This window comes from Amblyomma americanum, chromosome 5 (assembly GCF_052857255.1).
Source record: "Amblyomma americanum isolate KBUSLIRL-KWMA chromosome 5, ASM5285725v1, whole genome shotgun sequence".
Lineage (NCBI taxonomy): Eukaryota > Metazoa > Arthropoda > Arachnida > Ixodida > Ixodidae > Amblyomma > Amblyomma americanum.
The window spans coordinates 199,115,126-199,135,579 of NC_135501.1; the positions used below are offsets into that span (position 1 = coordinate 199,115,126).

Here is a 20,454-nt window from a genome sequence, read left to right on the forward strand (position 1 = left end):
GTTTTCAATACGATCCTCAAACAAGAGGCAAAGTGCCGAATGGTGGTCCACAAGCTCTCCGCCGTCGAGAAAGGTGCGGCAACAGAAGACCAAAACAAAGATGATGCCAGAGGTGTCATACACCAAGAGTTTGTCCCACAAGGGCAGATGGTGAATGAAGAGTTTTATATCCGCGTGCTCCAACACATGCGTGATGCACTGCGACGCCGTCACCCTGACTTATGGGCATCTGGACAATGGAGCCTTCTCCACAATAACGCAAGGCCGCACACTGCTCTCAGCGTGACAAAATTTCTCGCCAAGCACTGCATTACTGTACTTCCCCATCCACCATACTCGCCTGACCTCTCCCCATGCGATTTTTTCCTGTTTCCTCGTGTGACGAGAGCCCTAAAAGGTCGCTGGATGAGGAGCGTAAAGGCCATTCAAGACACCACGACAAAGGAGCTGACAGCCCTGCCAAAAGAAGCGTTTTCCAACTGTTTCCAAGACCTCAAGAAACGTTGGAAGCTGTGTATAGACGGCAAGGGAGACTATTTCGAAGGGGTGCTGCACAAATGATTTCAATGTTAAACGCATTTTTTTTAATGGACTCAGTCTCATAACTTTACGGACAAAGGTTGTAATATATTAAAATTTTTCATTTTGGAGTGAACCACCATGACATAATGGCCTTACACCAGATCCATATATTGCGCGTGATATGGCACCTTAATGCAAGTTCATAAACTGTATAATGCCCTGCTTGTTATTACGTGGTCACCTTCCAATTACCTAGTGCGCATGTAAATAATCAAACCTTGGTATAACAAATGTGGATATTTGTTGACTAAACCAAACTCTTCCCAAATATTTTTAACAAACGCATGCAATTTTTACTGTATATCTTGAACGGGTATATCGAACTTCCCAGCTCCACGCAGTGCCCATTTGGATGGCAGGCAGCAGGCTTCGCCGCATATACAAGCGATTGGTGGTATACGGCAAGCAGTCGCGCTAAGGTTCCCACTTCTATCTCGCACTAATTTCCTTATCTCACTAAACTATGCCAAGAAAGATACAGCTGCATGGAGGGTTGGTAACTAGGTGGTGAGCACGTGTTCACAACTCTCACACTCATCTGCAGCTCCCCAGAAGTTTAGCCTTACAGTAACCGTACCTAGTTTGCTCACGTCAGCTGCCACGGAAGCGGTGAAAATGGCTATAGCTTTCTCTTTGATTGCCATTTTTCACACAACACAGCTGTGATGCAGGGAAGCACTCTATATGGCACTCGGCCTGTCTCTGTTGCGTACTAGCATTATGCAAGTTATGCAAGAATAGGTTTTGGTTTTATGGAGTTTAACGTCCCAAAGCGACTTGGACTACGAGGGACGCCGTAGTGGAGGGCTGCGGTAATTTAGACCACCTGGGGTTCTTTAACGTGCCTTTAACGGCCTCTAGCATTTTGCCTCCATCGAAATGCAACCGCCGTGGCTGGGATTGAACCCGCATCTTTCAGGTCAGCAGCCGAGCACCTTAACCGCCAAGCCACTGCGACTGCTCTAGTTATGCAATAATAGTATTTTGCGCAAATACATCAGTGCGAGCTGCTACAGAGCTCTCATTCCAAATGTCATTGATGGTCTTACTGCGAGTGTTGTGGCTGCTCTGTTTTGGTTATGTTGTTGCTATGCTGAAATCATTTTTATGGTGCACAAAGAGATACCTCCTTTGCCATTCCTGCATAACTCGTCAAACACATCATTTCTAGCAAAAGCCACATTGTGTCATTATGAATGGTCACAAGCCTAAATAGGTTAAAGGAGATGTCTTTTGTTGCAACATTTAGAACTTTTTCCTTCACAGAAGCTTTCATTCCCTGTTCACGACATCATTTTCTTATGCCTCCAACAATAAAAAGAGCTCATGCGGCTCTTGTGATCAAGAAGGACTTTGTTTCAGTTTATGTGCTATTTCATATGACAACTAAATCTTTTCATGTATCAGGAAAGTGCAAAGGTGTTGCACTTTGTCTGCCAAGGTGTCTATGATTAGGCACAAGACTTTTGAAATATTTTTTTTTTAAGCGTCTACAGTTGTTTTCATGCAGTTAGTGATGCCAGCTACATTTGAAATCCCTGCTGGACAGTACGGTAGGGCCATTTAGTGCCTAGAAAATAGGATCGTTTTTCGAAAGCAAGAAATAACGATGGGCATTGTAAAGTTCTATGGTGCGCCAAGAAAGTGTTGTTGCTGCTGTAACATTTTTCTTGTCTCATGCAATGGAATGTTCCACTAAAAGAGGTTGTAGCTGAATTTCCGTTGTGGAAACTGCTTTGGTAAAATGAAAATAATGGGCACAAATGTCTCTTTGAAGAATAGGGCTGCACATCGGTAGTGTGGAAGTGTGTGGCATGCGTTAATTCCAGAGTTTTTGCACCATTGATATTTTTGTGAAATGGGGCGTTCAAATATACATGCAAATTTTCAGATTTTGCTCGAAAGTAGAACATAATGTGTGTCTGAAAGGATTGCGAAAGGTATATATTCCTCGTGTGTGTAGCCCCTGCTACCATGTAGTCTCGCGCGACAGCTGTATGAGCAAATCCTAGGACTTCGCGTCGGATACATCCACACTGGAGTCACTTGATAAAACTGCAGCGTCCCTTGCTGTTGCGCCGCGATACACTGAGCGAAAAACAGACTGTGGCGCCCATAGTGGTCGTATCACGAACCACCAAGTGAGGGAAGGCAAAGGGCTTCTTGTAAGTTATCGCATATTTCCTCTCTTTGCAACCTCCTCCTCGCAATGCCAAACATGCCCGAGCTCGTGTGTAGTAATCTGGGGACTAAAATGGCAGTTACCAGCCACACTACCAGTAGTGCTTTCACCAGAAGCACAGACCTGCAATGGACACAAAGCACGCCAAGAGGAGTTCCCAAAGTTATTGCGGTACAGGATCCTGCACATTCAGGAGGGCATTCCTAAATTTTTATTTAGTTAAATACAGTAAAACCTCGATGATACTTTTTTATAATTGCGGGAAAAAACGTATCCCGGAAAACGTATGATCCAAACTGCCTGATTTTGAGAAATGTAACTGTTAAATGAGGTAAAAAGCTATTTATTGACACTTTCACTTTATAAAAACGTCGTTCGGCATTCCTTTGCAAAACAGCTGAACAGATCCTACTCCAGTGCTCGCTGAATTCAGTCCGCGTTCGCGCTGTCTTTAGCGCGGAAGGAAATTCGTAACTCATCCGGTCCGTCGTCGGCAGTGACGAAAGCAACCAAAATCTCTTCCTTGTCATTTTCGAAAGCTTCGCCCCTTTGCACCCAAGTACCGTGGGAAAGCCACCGCGGCGGCTGATTGCCGCAGTTTCTGCTTTTTAAGCTGTTTCCCAGACCCGGCCCGTTCGTATATAAGCGCATGGCTGTAGTTCGTACAAGCTTCGCCTCCTTTCCCTTATGCACCGCGAAGAAACCTTAGCGTTTCTCCGCTTCACATCGCGTCCCCGCAGAAACGGCCGTCGCGATGCTAGCGCGGTTTATTTTCTTGTTCTCGGCGGTGGTGGTGCTTCGCCTCGTCGCATCGAGGCACTGCAGAGAAGCCATCACGGCGGGTTACCCGTAAAAAACTTGAATGTTTGCACATGTGCAGTTGGTCAATAAACGTATTATACGACCACAATTTCTCGAAATTTTAAACGTGGTAGCCGGAAAATAGTGTTTTCCGGGAAAGTATTAACCGGGAAAAATATAGTGCAACTCTCTGGGACATTTTTAATATCTGGGATTTTGAGCAGGTGATTAAAGGTCATTCAGTGGCACACATATTAGCTGCACAGAATGTGCCATGGACAAAGTTTCATCGCTCTATACCAAGAGGTCTCCAATCATGTTGTCAAGGAACCATCCCCATGTAGCATTTTTGAAAGCATGGCACTTTTTGGATAGTCCAAAATAACTGGATTGTCCCGTTCCGTGTGGATCATTATGGAAACCTAAGATATCTGATGCCACTCCTACCGACATTACAGCTGCCACTTGTGGTTCAGAGGCTGCAGGTAAGCAGGAGCATTTGGCTCGCAACAGTACCTCGCAGTAATGTTTTTCAAATGCCATTCAGAACTGCAGTATTCACTTTAAGCAGTTGTGATGTGCTGCCAGTCAACAGTGCCGCTGCTCTTGAGTTTTCTTATAAGGACCTAGCCAGCACACATGCCAGCAGACATGCTCAGCATAGCAATGTTTGACATAAAGTGCATTTCACTGGGGCATGCTAAAAAAGGCATTGCCTTTGCACCACAGATCCTGTTGCAATATGCTTTTTCAATGCTGCTGCAAAAGAGGTGCCAAGAGAATAGCATCAGAAAACTACAAGTCATTTATAATCCTCTAGGAAGGTGGCCTGCCCAAAAATTACAATCAGCAAGAGTAGCTTTTGCACTGGCCAAAATACATTCACATATAATCCAGCAACTCAAAAATTTTGTCCTTCCATGTGCAAATTCCAGGCTCCCACATGTACAAAATATGGTTCTCAGTGCTCTGCTCAGTGCTCAGTAAAGACCATTTGCTGGTTCTTTCTGGTTATGTTGACTTTTGTTTGGCAGCGAAACATGCATTTATTGGCAAGAAAATTGCACTAAACAATCTTCCCGCCAGTCAAATGAAACTTGCGATATTTTTGCCGAAAAGGACAGAGTTGCCACAGTTTTGAAAAGTATGATGGTGAAGGGTAGCCTCCAGCATCGGCTCAAAAAAAAATCTGTCGATGCATACATTGTACTCATAAAATCTACTGGTAATGGCGGCACCTATATTTCCTTTCTTGGCGTTTTCTAGCTTATAAAAGCTCCACTTTCGATGAGAGCTGTAGAATGCGGGGCCATATCAATACATGCCAACTACAATTTGTCTTCAGTGTCCCTGTGCTGTTCGCACACCATTTAATTCATAACAGCTGCCACGCTTCTCTTCATGCTGAGGAGGAGGAGGAGGAAAAAAAATCTTTATTTGAGCCAGCGCTAAGGCCCAGTGAAGAAGTGCTTGTCCCGCCAAGTCCTGCTGATAATCTAAGCCAAGCACTACAGGAAAGAGGGAGAAGATAAGGGAAATAAGAGGAGATAATGGCAGTGTTACATAAGTAGAGAATGCCGTCTGAAGTTGTAGGGCATTAGTGGAGTGTGGAGAGTGAACTTTGCGAGGGACGTGTGCTTGTTCCATGTTCAGCGACGGGCGAGGTTGGAGTAAAAATGTGCGATTTTCCCTAATGTTCTGGAAGTGTCCAGCTATTTGCTCTTTGTATGTTGCGGCATCTTCCACTGATGTCGGATTTGGCCAGGGGATCCAAGGTGCCCGGATATTGATTTCGCGGGCCTGTTGATGAACCAACTTATTTTCCTGGAACCCAGCGTGACCAGGTATCCAATGCAGGGCAATCTTATCCCAACTGTCCAGAGATCAAGGCAGACACAGAACACATTCTCTACTTATGCCGAGGGTTTCCAGCTGGATAAACTGCACACCAATGCAAGAGCAAAAACTGATCATTCTCCCGACCCATCACAGAATCCCTCGCGATGAAATGAAACAGGAAGATATTTCGTTTTTGAGGGCTCATATCCCAACCTTATGACAATTAAATATCACCGATAACAAACCTTGGCCTGTGGGAAAGGCCTATTATGTTTATGTTTATGGTAGTGTAACGTCCCAAAGCAACTGAGGCTATGAGGGACGCCGTAGTGAAGGGCTCCGGAAATTTTGGCCACCTGGGGTTCTCTTAACGTGCACCGAAATCGCACAGTACACGGGCCTCTAGAATTTTTCCTCCATCGAAATTGGGCCGCCACAGCCGGGATCGAACCCGCGTCTTTTGGGTCAGCAGCCGAGTGCCATAACCACTGAGCCACCGCGGCGGTGAACAAAGGCCTATTAGGAACCAAAAGAAAACAGACATTTTCCAGCTCGTCACAGATTCAGTAGACAACGAAATCAAAATGAAATGCAGTAATTGTGCTTAGTGTTTTGTATTTATTTTCCTTCCGTAATGACTGGTGCCCATACAGACACACCTTGTGCACAGAACCTCCCGGCCATGGATATACAGTTGTGCAACGAATGACTTGGTCGCCCCATTGCCAGCTGCCATTGTAGAGACCTTTTATTTGCAGAGCGCACACTGCTACAACAGATGCCGAGACACTCCAAAGCTCCTGCACGTACAAGCAAGTGCTCCAAGACCATTTGCATAGCCAACATGGTCAACAGGAACACAGGCAGAAGCCTTTTTCTTTGCCTGACGGCAAAAGCAGCTCTGCCATGGCTCTTGGCGAGCTGGCAACGCATGAGTGAACTATGGCTGCAGTCACGCGTCTTCTCGACCGCACAACCCTTTCCGGATGCCGCTGAGCGATCACAGAGATGACACAGCCCGTGTACAGAGTCAACAAAAAACTTGAAAACAAGCAGTCATAATACATGCACAAGAAAAAACGGGATCTTAAAACTCTCTTTCAACAGGAACACATTGTGCATAGCACAGAAGACTGAACACCTGACATACATGCTGTGACTAGATAGGGCACTGCGCCCCACGTGAGGGCAGCCGAGGGGGCGCAACATGTGCATGGCACTGCAGCACACTCAGTCTGAGTCGTCGCTGGTGGCGGCGGTGGCAACAGCAGCGGCAGCAACAGTCGTAGCTGGCTCATAGGGGGGCGCTTGCTGGGCTACGGCAGCCAGGCTAGAGATTTCAGTCTCCGAGGGGGGCACTTCACCCGTCTGGAGCTCCATTTCCACTCGGTACTCATGTTTGGATAGGTAGCGGACATACTTCTCCGGCGGGTTCTCGTTGGAGACCGAGATCGACCGCACCGTTGTGTGTGACACACTGGTTGCTGGCATAGTGAACTCGACAGCAACGTGTTGTTCGAATGATGCAGGAATCTGGTCAAATGAGGTCAGGTCTAGTCGTAGCAGGAACAGCTGACTGGTGTAGGCACCTGCAGACGGGGCAATGGGAAATCACACCGTGTTCACAGCACCACGGGTGCCATGCACTCCGATGGATTTCAGGATAGTCAGAATGCCACTTTCAGTGAAAGCTGCTGTTCCAGTAGCAAAGCTGTCCTCCAAAATTACCAATCAAATTGGTTAATCACTCGACATTCTTCACAAGTAAAGTCCGCACAAATTATTAAGCAAGCAAAAGCTTCATGTCTATGGCGAAGTCACTGTGAGGAAAGAACAACGTAAACAAAGAGAAGGCCAAATGAATAGGGAATGATGGTACTACTAATGGCAACAAATGCAGTTAACAGAATGAATTAATTTTGTCTCCTGTCCTGCATTGTTGACTGCAAACAGCGAAAGTGAACCATACTTCTAGCAGCAGTGACACTACAACTATTTCATGTTAGTTTTGCAAAGACTTCAAAGCATACACAGAGATAGAGGAGGGATACATGTAGCATGGTAAAGCACAGTGCTGAGAGAGGTTCCACAAGGTCAAGAACACAAATGAAAAATGGGCATAAACAATTTGCACCCAACACAGAGCATCAGTGCTCAGCTGACCCTGCCTTGTCTAGACAGCATTTTTTCTGCACTCAGTTTATATGTGTATCTCACTCTCAAGACATATGGCAGAGGTCCAGTCCTCACTTTCAGTTTCGCATCAATGGCATCGTGCACCAATACAACTGAACTTAGTTTTCCCACTGCATGTAAAGATAGCGACAACTTTTGGAACCGTAACAAACAACCATCAATGCAAAACCATGCAAAAACGGAACGATAGTGTCAAGTTGTGGCTTCCGCAACAGTTAAGCAGCCATTTCACCACCTCAACAAGCGGACCATATTATGCGCGGTCCTCTCGTTCAGCACAGACTGCAACCAGAACACAGCAATAAGGCTTTAAGAAGTAAACTTACACGGCCCGATAACTTACCTTCAATGCTTTTATGTTATTACGACTGTATGGCTTCCTTCTGTGAGAGTACCTTTTAATACAACCATTTTTGTTTTAATCACTGCTATAAGAGCTGTTTTTTCTATTCAAAAAGCCAAGATGAACTGTATGGCACTTTTGACCACACAGGGATCTTAGTATATATTTCACACACACAAAAATCTAACACAAAAAATATGCCAAAGAAGTTGCATTCTGAAATAAACAGTGATAAAAGTCTGTCGAATTTTTTTAAATAAAGACCGAAAATTCCAACCCCTACCTATGTACAAATGATTCTGTGCCAGTTTTCCAGCTATAACCAGCAAGGCCTCTGCCTTTTGACGAAAGCCACACACAAACAAGGACCTTGTGAGAAAATATTTACCTCTGCTCCTGTCATGAACAGAGGTAGAAAACTTTTACTGTCAATAATTGCAGTGTATAACGAACATGGATGGAACCAATTACTGGCTATATTGAACTGTTCGTAAATAATTTTGACACATACACACAGTTATTTTGTATATCAAAAGCGTTTTGCGAAAAAACGGAGGTATCAAATTACCGAGCACCAAGCTGTGCTCGCTCTGATGGCAGGCAGCGGGCTTTGCCTCACTACAAGAGAGACTGGTGAACGTGCGGCAAGTGTTAGCGACTGTGTTCATGGTTTATCTCGCACTAGCTAACAGCACCATGGAAGATATTGCAGCACGAACAGTCGGTAGCCAGGCTGTCAGTACCCATTCGCACCTCTCGCCTCCGTCAATGGCACCCCAGAACCTGTGGCATGGTTGGTTGTAGCCTCCCGGCAGCCATATTGTGCTCACGTCAACGGAGGTGTCTCGGAGGTGGCAAAAACTGCAATAGCTTTCATTCTGGTGTCCCATTTTTCACGCGACATCGCTGTAATGCGGGGAAGCCACCCTAGCTGGCATAAGACCTGCCGCCACCACAAGCTGGCGGTGTTGTGCGGGAAAGCCAACCTCACTGGCATTTGGTTAGTTGTAGCTTCCGCAATTGCAGCGAGCGGCTCTGACATGGCGCTAAAACTTTGCGAAAGACCTCTCCAAGTTGCCATTCTTTCGCCAACTAAACTGCACTTCTCTTACACGAGTTTTTGGCAAAATTTATATTATGAATCTTGGTTATATCGAACTATTTTACTATTTTTCACCTGCTCGCTATTACGAGGTTTGACTGTCCTCCAAAAGTGGTTGACAACAATCACTATCCTTTTTTATCTTTTAATCACGTCGATACAAAAACATGGACGGCAACAAAGCTCTATGAAAAGTAAAAGCCCCTTCTGAGCTGTTAAGTTGCTATATTTTCTCGAATATGAGAGGTGCAAGTGCATCATTTGTTAAAGATATGAAAAACAATGCACACCCGAATTTTTGTTGCGCATTTTCTTCTTTGAAATGGTGCAAGAGACATTGGTATACGTAGATCCCCATGTTGAATTGGCCTGCGCCTGCTAAACAATATATAAATCAATTTTTCGCTAAAGCTTTTTCGGTTTCTGCTGACAAAAAATGACCATGACACCACAGACAAGCTGAGACAATGTTGAGGTCACATGGCGCATACAAGAACTGCTATAAAATTGCTACTTTGTTTCTTTAATTCACTTCAGCCTTTACTCCACCTTTCTTCAAGAGACTTATAATGATAACAAATGAACAAACAACAATTACATGAAAATTTCAGTATGCCTGACATGACCTCAACAATTTCTCAACTCAACTGTAACACTACAGCTGCTGTTTGACTGCTGAAACGAAAACAAACTGAGAGAAAAAGACTTAATTATAAACCATTAAACAGGCTTAGGTGAATTCACATGGTGGCCCATCTTTACAGATATCTTGCGCACCATTCCGAAAAACAGAACACACAACCAAAATTTTGGTGTCTATTCCTTTAAAGCTGCTGCTGCTGCTGCTGCTGTCAGGCAGCAATTGTTAGCAGCAAACAACCCATTTCCTGTAACGAGGTGCAAAATAAAATCTCAATTAGAAACCCCCAAGCAGAATTTACCTTGATTTCTTCGACTAGTTGAAGTGAAGGTGTACCATACTGCTTATCCCCGATAGGTTTGGTTCAACAATGTTGTGCTGCTAAGGTTGCGGCACCAAACTACATGCCTCCCCACGCGCCAGAAACAGCCAATTCACTGCAACGCCATCAAGACTCGGCTCAAGATGGTCTGAGAGATCGATCTGAAAACTCAAGAACCAGTGTTAAATTCACTGCACATGCTCTTTTTTACTCTGTCACAAGGTTTCGCATGAAGTCCTTTAACAACTCGGTAGCTTATACTTTTCGGGAGGGGAGGGTCACTCCCTAGGCAAATGGCATTCCACGTTGGAGCTTTGAAATGCTTCTAGTGACCTTACTTGATTTGATCACTGAGGTCGCGAGCCTTACCTTGACCCTCCTTCGGCAACCGAGGTATGCGCCACACGACAGCCTTGAAAGCGTGCTCGTACTTGGCCTGCCCCGTTGACACCTCTATGAGACTGGTCTCAAGCGGTTGGGCAGCGCCAATGATGCGCTCCAGACCCTGCACGCGAAGAGAGGGAGGGCAGACCGTTGAGTTCGACGAACATACTGTTGCTTGGTGCACAGCAAATGCATTTGCTGCTGTAACACCACAAAGTGAACATGCTTAAGTGACCGATTGTGCAGTTATCATTTGGACATTACTCTGTAAGCAAACTACATGTTTAGTTTTCTGAACCTGGCATGTACTAATTGCTCTTTGCTAGGCACGTGTGGCACATTAATATGTAGAGAGAAACATGTTTCTCATGAAACTGACTCAACAAAACTATAGAGCCACAACAGTACCAAGAGTGCAGACACGAATCAGCTCTTATAGCCCTTGAACAGCAGGTGATGCCTTGCAACAACCTTTCCCTGTTGGTCCCACCGATCTCAGCACCGCAAAGGCAGTGAAAGTGCCAGACTAGGTCGAAGTTGCATGTGCAGCTGAGTTTTGTAAAGACTAAATGGACACACGCTATGTCATCAGTGCCATGGAATATCCCTATTTCCTCAGAACCCATCAACCAAACGTTGGGGTGTGCAAATATTTGAAGTTTCAAATACAAATTGAGTATGTTTTTTATTCGCTTCATACTTGATTCGAGAAACTGATATTCGAGAATTTCCGAATGTTCGAAAATTTACTAATATTCTGCAGCGCCCGAATACCGCGCTGACTTTCATAAATCCGACCATTGCAAAAGCATAATATTTGGGCAGATTTTTCAAAGATCGAGTATAAAAGTGTCAGAACTCACTCAAGAACTACCCCGCAAAAAATATAAATAAAACATGCCCACTACATAAAAAATAAAAAACTCATACCGAATGTTACACACATCCCATGAGACAGGCCGCAGATGTGTTGCAATACAACAGTTGCAGAATTACATAGCTATTACATCTTGACTGTCACAGATTTCTACTTTTCCTCCCGCTTCATGTTCAGCTGGGGTTCGCACTTATCACGAGGAGCTGCATGCAAGCCACACCTTAATCTTCCCTGGTCGTCGAGCTGCCGACTTGAGGGCTCCGTACCGGAAGTGTTTTTCCACCCGAAACAGGTAGACCCAGCACTCGGGGATGGGAAAGCGGATCTGCACATCCTCACAGGGCACTTGGCCATGCTTGCGGCTGTGGTACCCGGGCACTAGGACATCCGCACGGAGCTCCACATGCCTCGGCGACACCCGCATCACGACCTTCAGCTGAGAGGGACAAAGGAGCAAAGTGGCACTCCCTCTCACAAAGGGCAGCTGACTGGTAATTGTAACCAGGTGCTCTCCATCAACATCGCTGCATAAAATTACGTACGACGCAGATCAAATTTTAGCAGCGGATGTTCGACACACTACAACCACATTATGAAAGCCAGAGAAGTACAGATACCTGTTGCCAGTACTGTCTAGTAAAAATATTGAGAAACAGTTTCAGATCACTCCTGTTGGCTGGGCAGCATTTAAACACCATGCAACACCTTACCAAGCTTGACTGCCACTGGCAAGCGTGTGAAACAAGGATGTTCATTTCTACCTTACCAAACTTACCACCACTGTCAAGAGTGTGAAACAAATCCTGGATGCTCACTTCCACCTGTTTGGCTACAAGTGAGCCTCTAATTTTCATGTTGCCTGACACATTCACGCTGAGTACTTTTCTCAAGAAATGGAAAGTGCTGCTGCGGCAATTCTTTAGCATACAGAGTTCAAGAGCCTCCTCTGCATGCCACAACCAGCACCGAACACAACTGCAGCATTCTTTGTCGGTTCCTAAGCGAAAATCTCACCGGAAGGTGTAGTCACTTCCTGAGCAGTAAAATATATAGCAACTACCACCACATCGATCATAAACTTCCTCAAACCTGTCATGCCAGCACAGCAAGCAGCTGCCTACCTGCAAGGGTAGTTCCCGTGCTTTCGGCGGTCGGATCCGAAATCGCATCAGCTCGAAGAGGCAAGCATCAGGAGGGTGCAACCTGGATTGTGGCAAAGTTTTCCAAAGCACTATTATCATATGTGACCATAACTAAACCCATTTTTTGATACGAATTCCTAAGCAAATACATTCTGAGCTTATGCCTAAGAACAGCCGCAAAGCAGGCAACTGGACTTCAAACTTTTGGGGGTTTCTCTTCTGCAACTATTGCCAGTATTTTGCCTGATCTCATCAATACTCAGTTATCCTAGCATTGCCAAGAAAAGCACTGCCACACAATGACAAGTGAGCTCTCCACCGTGGTAGCGTCCCAAATTTCACAGAAATTTTAACAAGTTGTCAGGCTTCCGAGCATTCAACAGATTTCATGGTTTCAAGAGAACTGTTTTAACAACATAATTACAAACATATACTTCAACAACATCTTTCCAAGTTCAACCTTTCAACACTTCTAGTGCAGTTATCACATTGCTCAGCTTCACCACATTTACTACGCACATCAAACAACCAGCCGAAATTGTGATCCTGAACCACAAAATAAAAGTTTAAATATGAAAATGCAAAAAAAAACAAGTAGGCCAGCCAGTAAAAGTAACCAATGTGCATCTTTACGAAGTCTTCTTAATTTATGCGACATTAATTTTTAGTGCTCGTTTAACTTCCGCTTAGTCCTAATCTGTTTGCTGACTTCTTAAGGGTACACTAGCTTTTTCCAAGCCCAGTTTATCACGTTACCCAAGCACCTAAATACATGGATGCTTCAACCCCAAAGCTTTCCTCTATCTGCACTTTTTGGAACTGATAGTACTGTAATTTCTCCCAGCAGACTGACTCATTCCACAGCCAGTCATTATCAACTGAATTTGGGCATATCATCTCGGGCAGTGCAGTTGCATGATGTTTCTTTTTAATGAATGTCGGGCAGCAAGGGATGGAAACCATAACACACAGCATTCCTCAGCACATCTCAAAGGCTACAATCATTAGAACCCCTGCCCTACAGTGAACAGTAAGACAGCTCACTTTATGACACGGTTGTTCTCGAACTCTTCCTGTAGCACGCATGAGTGGAACTCGCAGTTCTCCAGGCGGATCCACTCCTCGGTGACGACCGGCATGATGTCATAGCGGCCGACCACCTCTTTGCCCTGGCGAGTCAGATCGTTGATGCCGACCTCGATGTCCGGCATCCCTGGGCACATAAGCAGCATTTACTCATCATCATCATCATAATCGCCACTGCAAATCAGAACTGTGAGCACCTTGTCTTTAGAAAACCATGAAGAGCCACAAAGAAACAAACAGGTTATGTGGCTGGCTAACCAAGCAAATAGACTACTAGAAGTTTCACATATTAAATCTCGTTATCTAAAAACACTGAAATACTTAAATGCTAAATTCAAATCCCATGACAGCTCCTCAGGACTACTTTTTCTATCTCAGAAAAGCAGCCATCAGGCATCCTACACCTAGCCACCACATGAAATTTTAGAATGAATGATTTTAAATTTCAGCTTCCAAAGGAATCATGAAAAATCGAGCTCACAAAAAAAAGGCAGGTCATTTACAGCAGTACATCATAACCTTCATGCATCATGGCACTGTCAAAAGCTCTGAGCATGTCAATGTATCTGGTAAATGCAGCAGAATATACCACGACGCAATATGACGATTCATTTCGACAACCACTAACCATTATCAGCACTTTTGTCATGGCCACTCAGTGATACAGCACGTGCCAATGGTAAGGATGCAGTAGTAATTGCTAATTTCAGGACAGTAATAATTTAGTAATTATGAAGACCCAAGTTCACTAAATAAATCGTTTATTTCCAAAATCTTTGTGCTGCAACTGCCAACTCAGCATCAAGAGTGCTTATAAAGTTCAGCTGCAAAGCTGCAACATGCCAAGCCATGAGCAACATTTCATCCTGATGAGTTAACGAACACTTACCAGTGACAAATGCAATGAAGAAGACTCGCACCCGGGCCTTCTGCTTCCACACGTGCCCCGTCTTGTCCTGCTCGACTATAAACTCATCCTGAACAGTGACCTGAATCTCTTCAGTCTTGTACGTGAGTGCTCGATCCCGATGGATCTGAAGATGGAAGAGGGCATCCTCCACGACCTGTGTGGTGAAGGTAAGACCATGCACGGCAGTCACCGCCACTGTTGCTGGCCCACACCTACCCAGCGCGACAACAATTTGTGTAACACCATCAGCAGAACAAGCATATAAACAGGCGAGCTGAAAGCCGGTTCCCAAGGACCAACTGTCACCACCACTTGTGGCCAAGTACCTGGATAAAGCTTTTGAGGTCCTCCCAGTTCTGGGTGCCCAGCTTGAGCAGTTGCGAGACCTGGGGTGCGTGCTCCAGGGGCAGGCCCAGCTTGGCAAACTGGCCCATGCTCGTGATCTGGCCCTGCATCACCTTGTGGATCTGGCCCGGACGCACGCCCACCCGCTCCCGGTAGAACACGTACTGCAGCTTCACTGTGAAGATCTTGCCGTAGGCATCAAACTGCTGGGCGCCCATCTCAGATAGCGAGTAGCAGGCCTGCGACACAGCAGTTATAGGATGCCATAAAGGTTTTGAAGGCTGTGGAGGCATGCAGCCGGTATGCACAGTCAAAAGCAATGTGGAAGGGAACACTTGGTTTGTAGTTAGGTGCTAAATTTACTTTTAATGTATTGGCATTAGAATGCCTATTATCGCACAAAGTGGCCGGTGTTGGCTTTTGAAGCCTCGGTTGGCAGGAGGCAAAATAGAGAGGAAGAGGGAAGGTGGGAGGAGACTTGTGGAGAGAGGGACACCGGGAGTCTCCAATCGGAGTCAAGAGGAGGGGAGAGTGGAGAGGGGGTTGATGAACCGGATCACCCCACCCGTTCACTGTCTGAATCCCTCGGCGGCAGCAGCTGCTCCGTCTGGAGGAAACGCTAATGCTAAATCATACTCTACCGCATGAATTGGACTGATTGTCTGTGAATTTAGCTCCTGTGGTCAATTTGAAAAGGCATTAAGTGGATCATTCATCTAGAAGAAAACTACATCGAACAAAGTTCAAGGGGCATTCACGTTATAGGACACCAGCTTCAACGTAAGCTGTTAAGGGGGTCATGGTCACGTGTAAGGGGCTATTCCACACAATCCGTGTGAATGGCCATAACAGCTAACACTGTAAAAACAAAAAGCATGCTTCTCAACAGTAATTAAAGAAGTATAGACGCCTAATTTTGATGACATATTTTCTTCTCTACATTGATGTAGAAGATTGTACTACACAAGAATCACCATGTGATACTCACCTACGACCGCTAAATAATTTGTAATCGAATTTTTTCTGTTATGCTGTTTCGGTTTCAACAGCCAAACAATGGCTATGACGTCAAAGAGTGGTTTTGTGTCATGTGAAGCATAGAAAAACGTCTATATAATCGCTGCTTCATCGTTTTAATTTACTACAGTGCTGAAGCTAGCCTTCCTCAAGGGCCACAATGACAACGAATGTGGAAGCAGTGATTGTATTTCAGTTTTTTCATGTCTCCCGTGACCTGTAAGCACACGTTGACGTCGCAGTCCTCATTCGGCCGTTGAAACCAAAACACCACAAGAAAGAAATTCATTATAAATTAATTAGTGGTCGCAGGAGAACACCAGGTGGTAATTCATGTATAATAGTGCCCTATGCATCATTACAAACAAAAACACGCACCCCAACGTTAAGCGTCTATACTCCTCTACAGATTGATCACTGACTGCATAAACGGTTCCCTTGTGTACTAGTTCCATCCATAGGTCTAGAAGGATAGATCTATAAGGATGCACACTTATTGCAAATCATCAGCTCCATGCAGCTTGCAATTAAACTTTGAAATGGTCTTCCCAACAATGCTGTCGTGACCTCTCATCGTGAACATTTATGTGACAATCTGTTCAATCCATTATTCCAGAAAATGTACATCGGAATTTGGTTACGCTCTTTATGAACCTGCTTCCCCAAGTATTGCTCTTGTTATTTCCTTCACTTACATAATCACTTGTAGGGAGGCCCATAAAGTAGTTTTAAAAACTTAGGGAGCACTGCAGAGGCTGCATTGAAGAAATGTGGAAGCATCCACAGCGTTGGTGGCGCCTAGTCGACTTTGGTAGCTCGTGTCCATATGCCATCATATGGAATGTTTTAGAATTATTTGAAAATCTGCATATCATCCTACTTCTCAAACACCGACATTCCGGGCTCTGTTTATTGCTTTACTCTAATTCGTTGTAGGCGTGACATCATCAGACGTATGGTATGACATCACACCCCAACGATGTCACATGGTCTCATTAATTAGCTCCATTGACTGCCTTCATTAATCAGCATAATTAATTGCACCCACTAATCACCATGATTAAAATCATTGGTTAGTTCCATTTATTGGCAATCTTAATTGTGATGATTATTTAGTCATTAATTAATGCCATGTTAATGACCAATGACCGTATCTCGATATTGTTTAATCACTGACTATATACTTCACCACACCACTCTTGCTTCCACGTTTTGCGAACACTTCCGGTGTCAACATAGCCTAGTAATGCTTTCACATTAATAAGAGAACAAAAGGTGTCAATCCTGTGAGAAACAGGAAACAGAAGGCTGGAACTACAAAGCCGCAGCCAAGTCAGTGTATTCTATAACACTGTTTAATGACAATGTTGCAACAGAACTTTTCTATTCATTTTCCACAGCTACCAGATGTACACTACACACGATATCACTGCACTTATGTCTAATTGCTTCAACTTACTGTGCTGAGGACAAACACCTGAAGCAATCGGCCATTCTATACTGCCAATACAAAAATGTGTTTGCCCCATTGTGCGAATTCAGTACATGTTTAAAGCGTCTCCCTTGCTTAAAGAGTTTGATGGTGACATTTTTAAGCAAAAGAGTTTCACACTACATAAGCTAGCCTTCCTATTCTATTAATTTTAACCTAATTCTTTTTATATCCCTTGGATGGTAGCACATGACCACCCATGCAAGTCTGCATATAACTATTCTGACATGTATGTACCATACAGTGTGTTTATTCATTTGCAAAGTACCATCGTCAGCACGCTTAACACGAACGCTCCGCAGCGTGGCCTGGACCAGCTTGGACTTACGACAGTGCCGCGAAGTGTTGGGCGCTGTTGCCGAGATATCTCGGTATGTTTGCGGCCGCTTACGATAGCTGCAGCGCAGCTCGATTTGACTAGTCGCCTTGTCTTTTCCTTGTATCTGAATGGCGGGGCGAGTGCACTCACTTTCACCAAGTTTCACTCGCGGCTGTGGTCTCACGTGGGCCCAGAAAACAGGTTGCGGTTTGCTTTCTCGACAAAGCAGGATGGCATTTGACAGCATGCGCAGCTTTCGAGGTTGGTCTCAAAGCTGCCGCTTGAAAGAAATGAACATTCGGAAAAGCAGAGCAAACCCGGGTTTGTGGAGTTTGTAAAGGCTGGACAATAAATCTGCAAATCCAGTTCCCACACGTGAGCAGTCTTTAGTGTCCCTGCCGAATGTTTTTTCATTGGAAAATATGGCCAATAAAATACAACCTGCAGTTTGAATTATAAAAAACTAGCGAAAACACCATACAGGAAACGCGCAAAATTTTCTTCGTGTTCTTAATTTTAAGCTTATGTTCAAGTCTCAACAATTCCGCTGTGAATAAAATGGGAACGCAATGTTTAAGTCATCAAGATGTGACCAGGGCATCGAGGTATATCTTATGTGCACTTACAAACTGCTACCTTTCAATACATTGCATTTATGGCCAGCGTCTTTCTAGTTACGTAAAAAGCCAGTTTCTTACCTGACAGAATGTCACTTAGCATTTTTCGCTAATAACTAGACATTAAAAACTTAGTTTGAATCGCATCCACGTGTTTCTTTCTCAGAACACGAGCATCACTTACGCCCTGACATTGGATCTCCACTGTAGCGCGCACTAAGCAGGAAGCCAGATACTAACCTGCAAGAACTCTCCAATGCATGCTATCAGAGAATATAAGAAATGAAGAACCTGCACAACGATGCCATCGGATTTGCAGATTTATTGTCCAACCTTTACAACCACCACAGACACGCTTATGCTCTGCTTTTCCGAATCCTCATTTCTTTCATGCAGCAGCTTTGAGGCCAACCTCGAAAGGCGCGCGAGCTGTAGCACGCCATTCCGCTTTCTCGGGTTAAGCAAACCGCAACGTGTCTTCTGGGGCCGTGTGAGCCGCAGCCACTAGTGAAAAGTGGCGAACGGTCCTGTCAAGTGAGCACACTCTCCCCGCCATTCAGACACAAGGGAAAGACAAGGCGACTAGTCAAATCAAGCTGCGCCCCAGCTGTCATCAGCAGCCGCAAACATACCAAGATATTATCTCGGCAACAGCGCCCAACACTTCGCGGCGCTGTCGTCAGTCCAAGCCGGTCCAGGCCGCGGTGCGGAGCTTTCGTGTTAAGCGTGCTGACGATGGCATGCACATGCTCTCTTATTACCCAGTGTATTGCTGTCCTGACAGAACTGATGTTTGTGGGTACATAAAGTACGCAATAAATATAATAAGTAAATGAATTTCAAAATATGAATACAGCCTGACTTTCACCTGGACTTTACTGAACCATGAATGCTGTTAAGGCTTTAAGTTCTGAAAGTGCACGTATTCTTGAAATTTTGTATATATAAACAGTCCCAAAGAAAATATCAGCACAAATGTTTATTCAATTTTCCACACTTGCATTAACACAGTGAAATAAGAGTGTTCATGTAAACCTGCAAAAATTGCTATTTCTGTTAGATTGAGGCTATTTATATTAAAATTCAATGGCATTTACTTCTACTGGACTTATAGCAGTATGGTCCGAAAGGCAAAAATGTGACAGCATCAAATCCATCACTGCTTGTTATAAAAAAGCTTAGCTTACAAAACACGCAGCGTTTCATGACCACAATAATGAAGGTATGATGTTGCTGGCTTTTTAATGAAAAAGCACAGCTCTCATTCATTTAGCGTAGTTGAACAGAAGCAATAAAAACTGGTCTTTACGAACAAGTCTCATTTCCTGACAATGTTTCCATAGGCTTCCAGCATCCTCACTACCTACAGTAATAGGTGTGGCTGGTAGTTATCGCATACCCTATAATGCGAAATCAACCAGGTGGTGGGGGGCATTTGAACATTATGGTGGTTCTATAAGCACACTGACCCCGGGTCCCTCAATATCTGATGTTTAAGATCTACCCAGCTCATGACGACCACACTTTGCAAAGATATCCAAAATAGGCAAAAAGCATTGTTTCCTGCACTCAGCAGTATTGAAGATCAACACGGCAAGAGTGAATTCAACTTTCTTCTAATAATTTTGTTGTCATTTCTTTGTTGAAGACAATGTAAACAAAACTGCCTCAGAGGCATCGCCAAAGAAAATACATGAAAAAATCATAACAGTGCCAGGCCATATTTATGGCTACAGCAGCACAAAAAACAGCTTGTACAGTACCCAACCTCAACCTGAACACATGCTTCTTTTGGCTTATGCCACAGATCCACAAGTTACAAACAGCAATCATTAACATTTTTTTCATAACCATTTTTACAACACACATTACGCTACCACAGCAAAGCTCAGTTGCGTTCTGCTGGAGAAACGAATTAGCATATAATGCAAATTTTAGTTAAGCGTTTTGGCCATTGTGCAAGGAAATGCATAAACAAAATACTAGAACGAAACAAACATAGTTGCAGACACAAGTTAACTCTACAACTCAGAAAGCAACAGCAAGCAAAAACAAAAAGAGGCTCTCAGCACGGAATTATCTATATGTTGGTTTACCCTAAAAATTACGTTTTTCTACGAACAATGCTTTCGTGACTTTCTCAGCTTGCACTAAAACCATGCTAAGCTAAATGTCTGAGCTAATAAGAAGAACGTAAAACCTCCACTAAGCGCCAGTAAAAAATGGATGCAAAATATGCCGCACAAATTTAAATGCAA

General features: G+C 44.3%; 1 protein-coding gene across 2 annotated transcripts in view; it reads right to left on the minus strand.

Annotated features, from left to right (window-relative positions):
- Positions 1-6,002: 6,002 nt before the first annotated feature.
- stnB (stoned B) overlaps positions 6,003-20,454 on the minus strand; it is a 36,889-nt gene continuing 22,437 nt past the window's right edge. For both annotated transcript variants that reach the window (XM_077666433.1, XM_077666434.1), the window contains exons 3-9: positions 14,733-14,990; positions 14,386-14,560; positions 13,455-13,623; positions 12,390-12,471; positions 11,489-11,704; positions 10,377-10,512; positions 6,003-6,993 (exon numbers count right to left, since the gene is read on the minus strand). In XM_077666433.1, the coding sequence (XP_077522559.1) occupies positions 6,635-6,993; positions 10,377-10,512; positions 11,489-11,704; positions 12,390-12,471; positions 13,455-13,623; positions 14,386-14,560; positions 14,733-14,990 (1,395 nt within the window). In that variant the 3' untranslated portion in view covers positions 6,003-6,634. The remainder of the gene's footprint in view (positions 6,994-10,376; positions 10,513-11,488; positions 11,705-12,389; positions 12,472-13,454; positions 13,624-14,385; positions 14,561-14,732; positions 14,991-20,454) is intronic.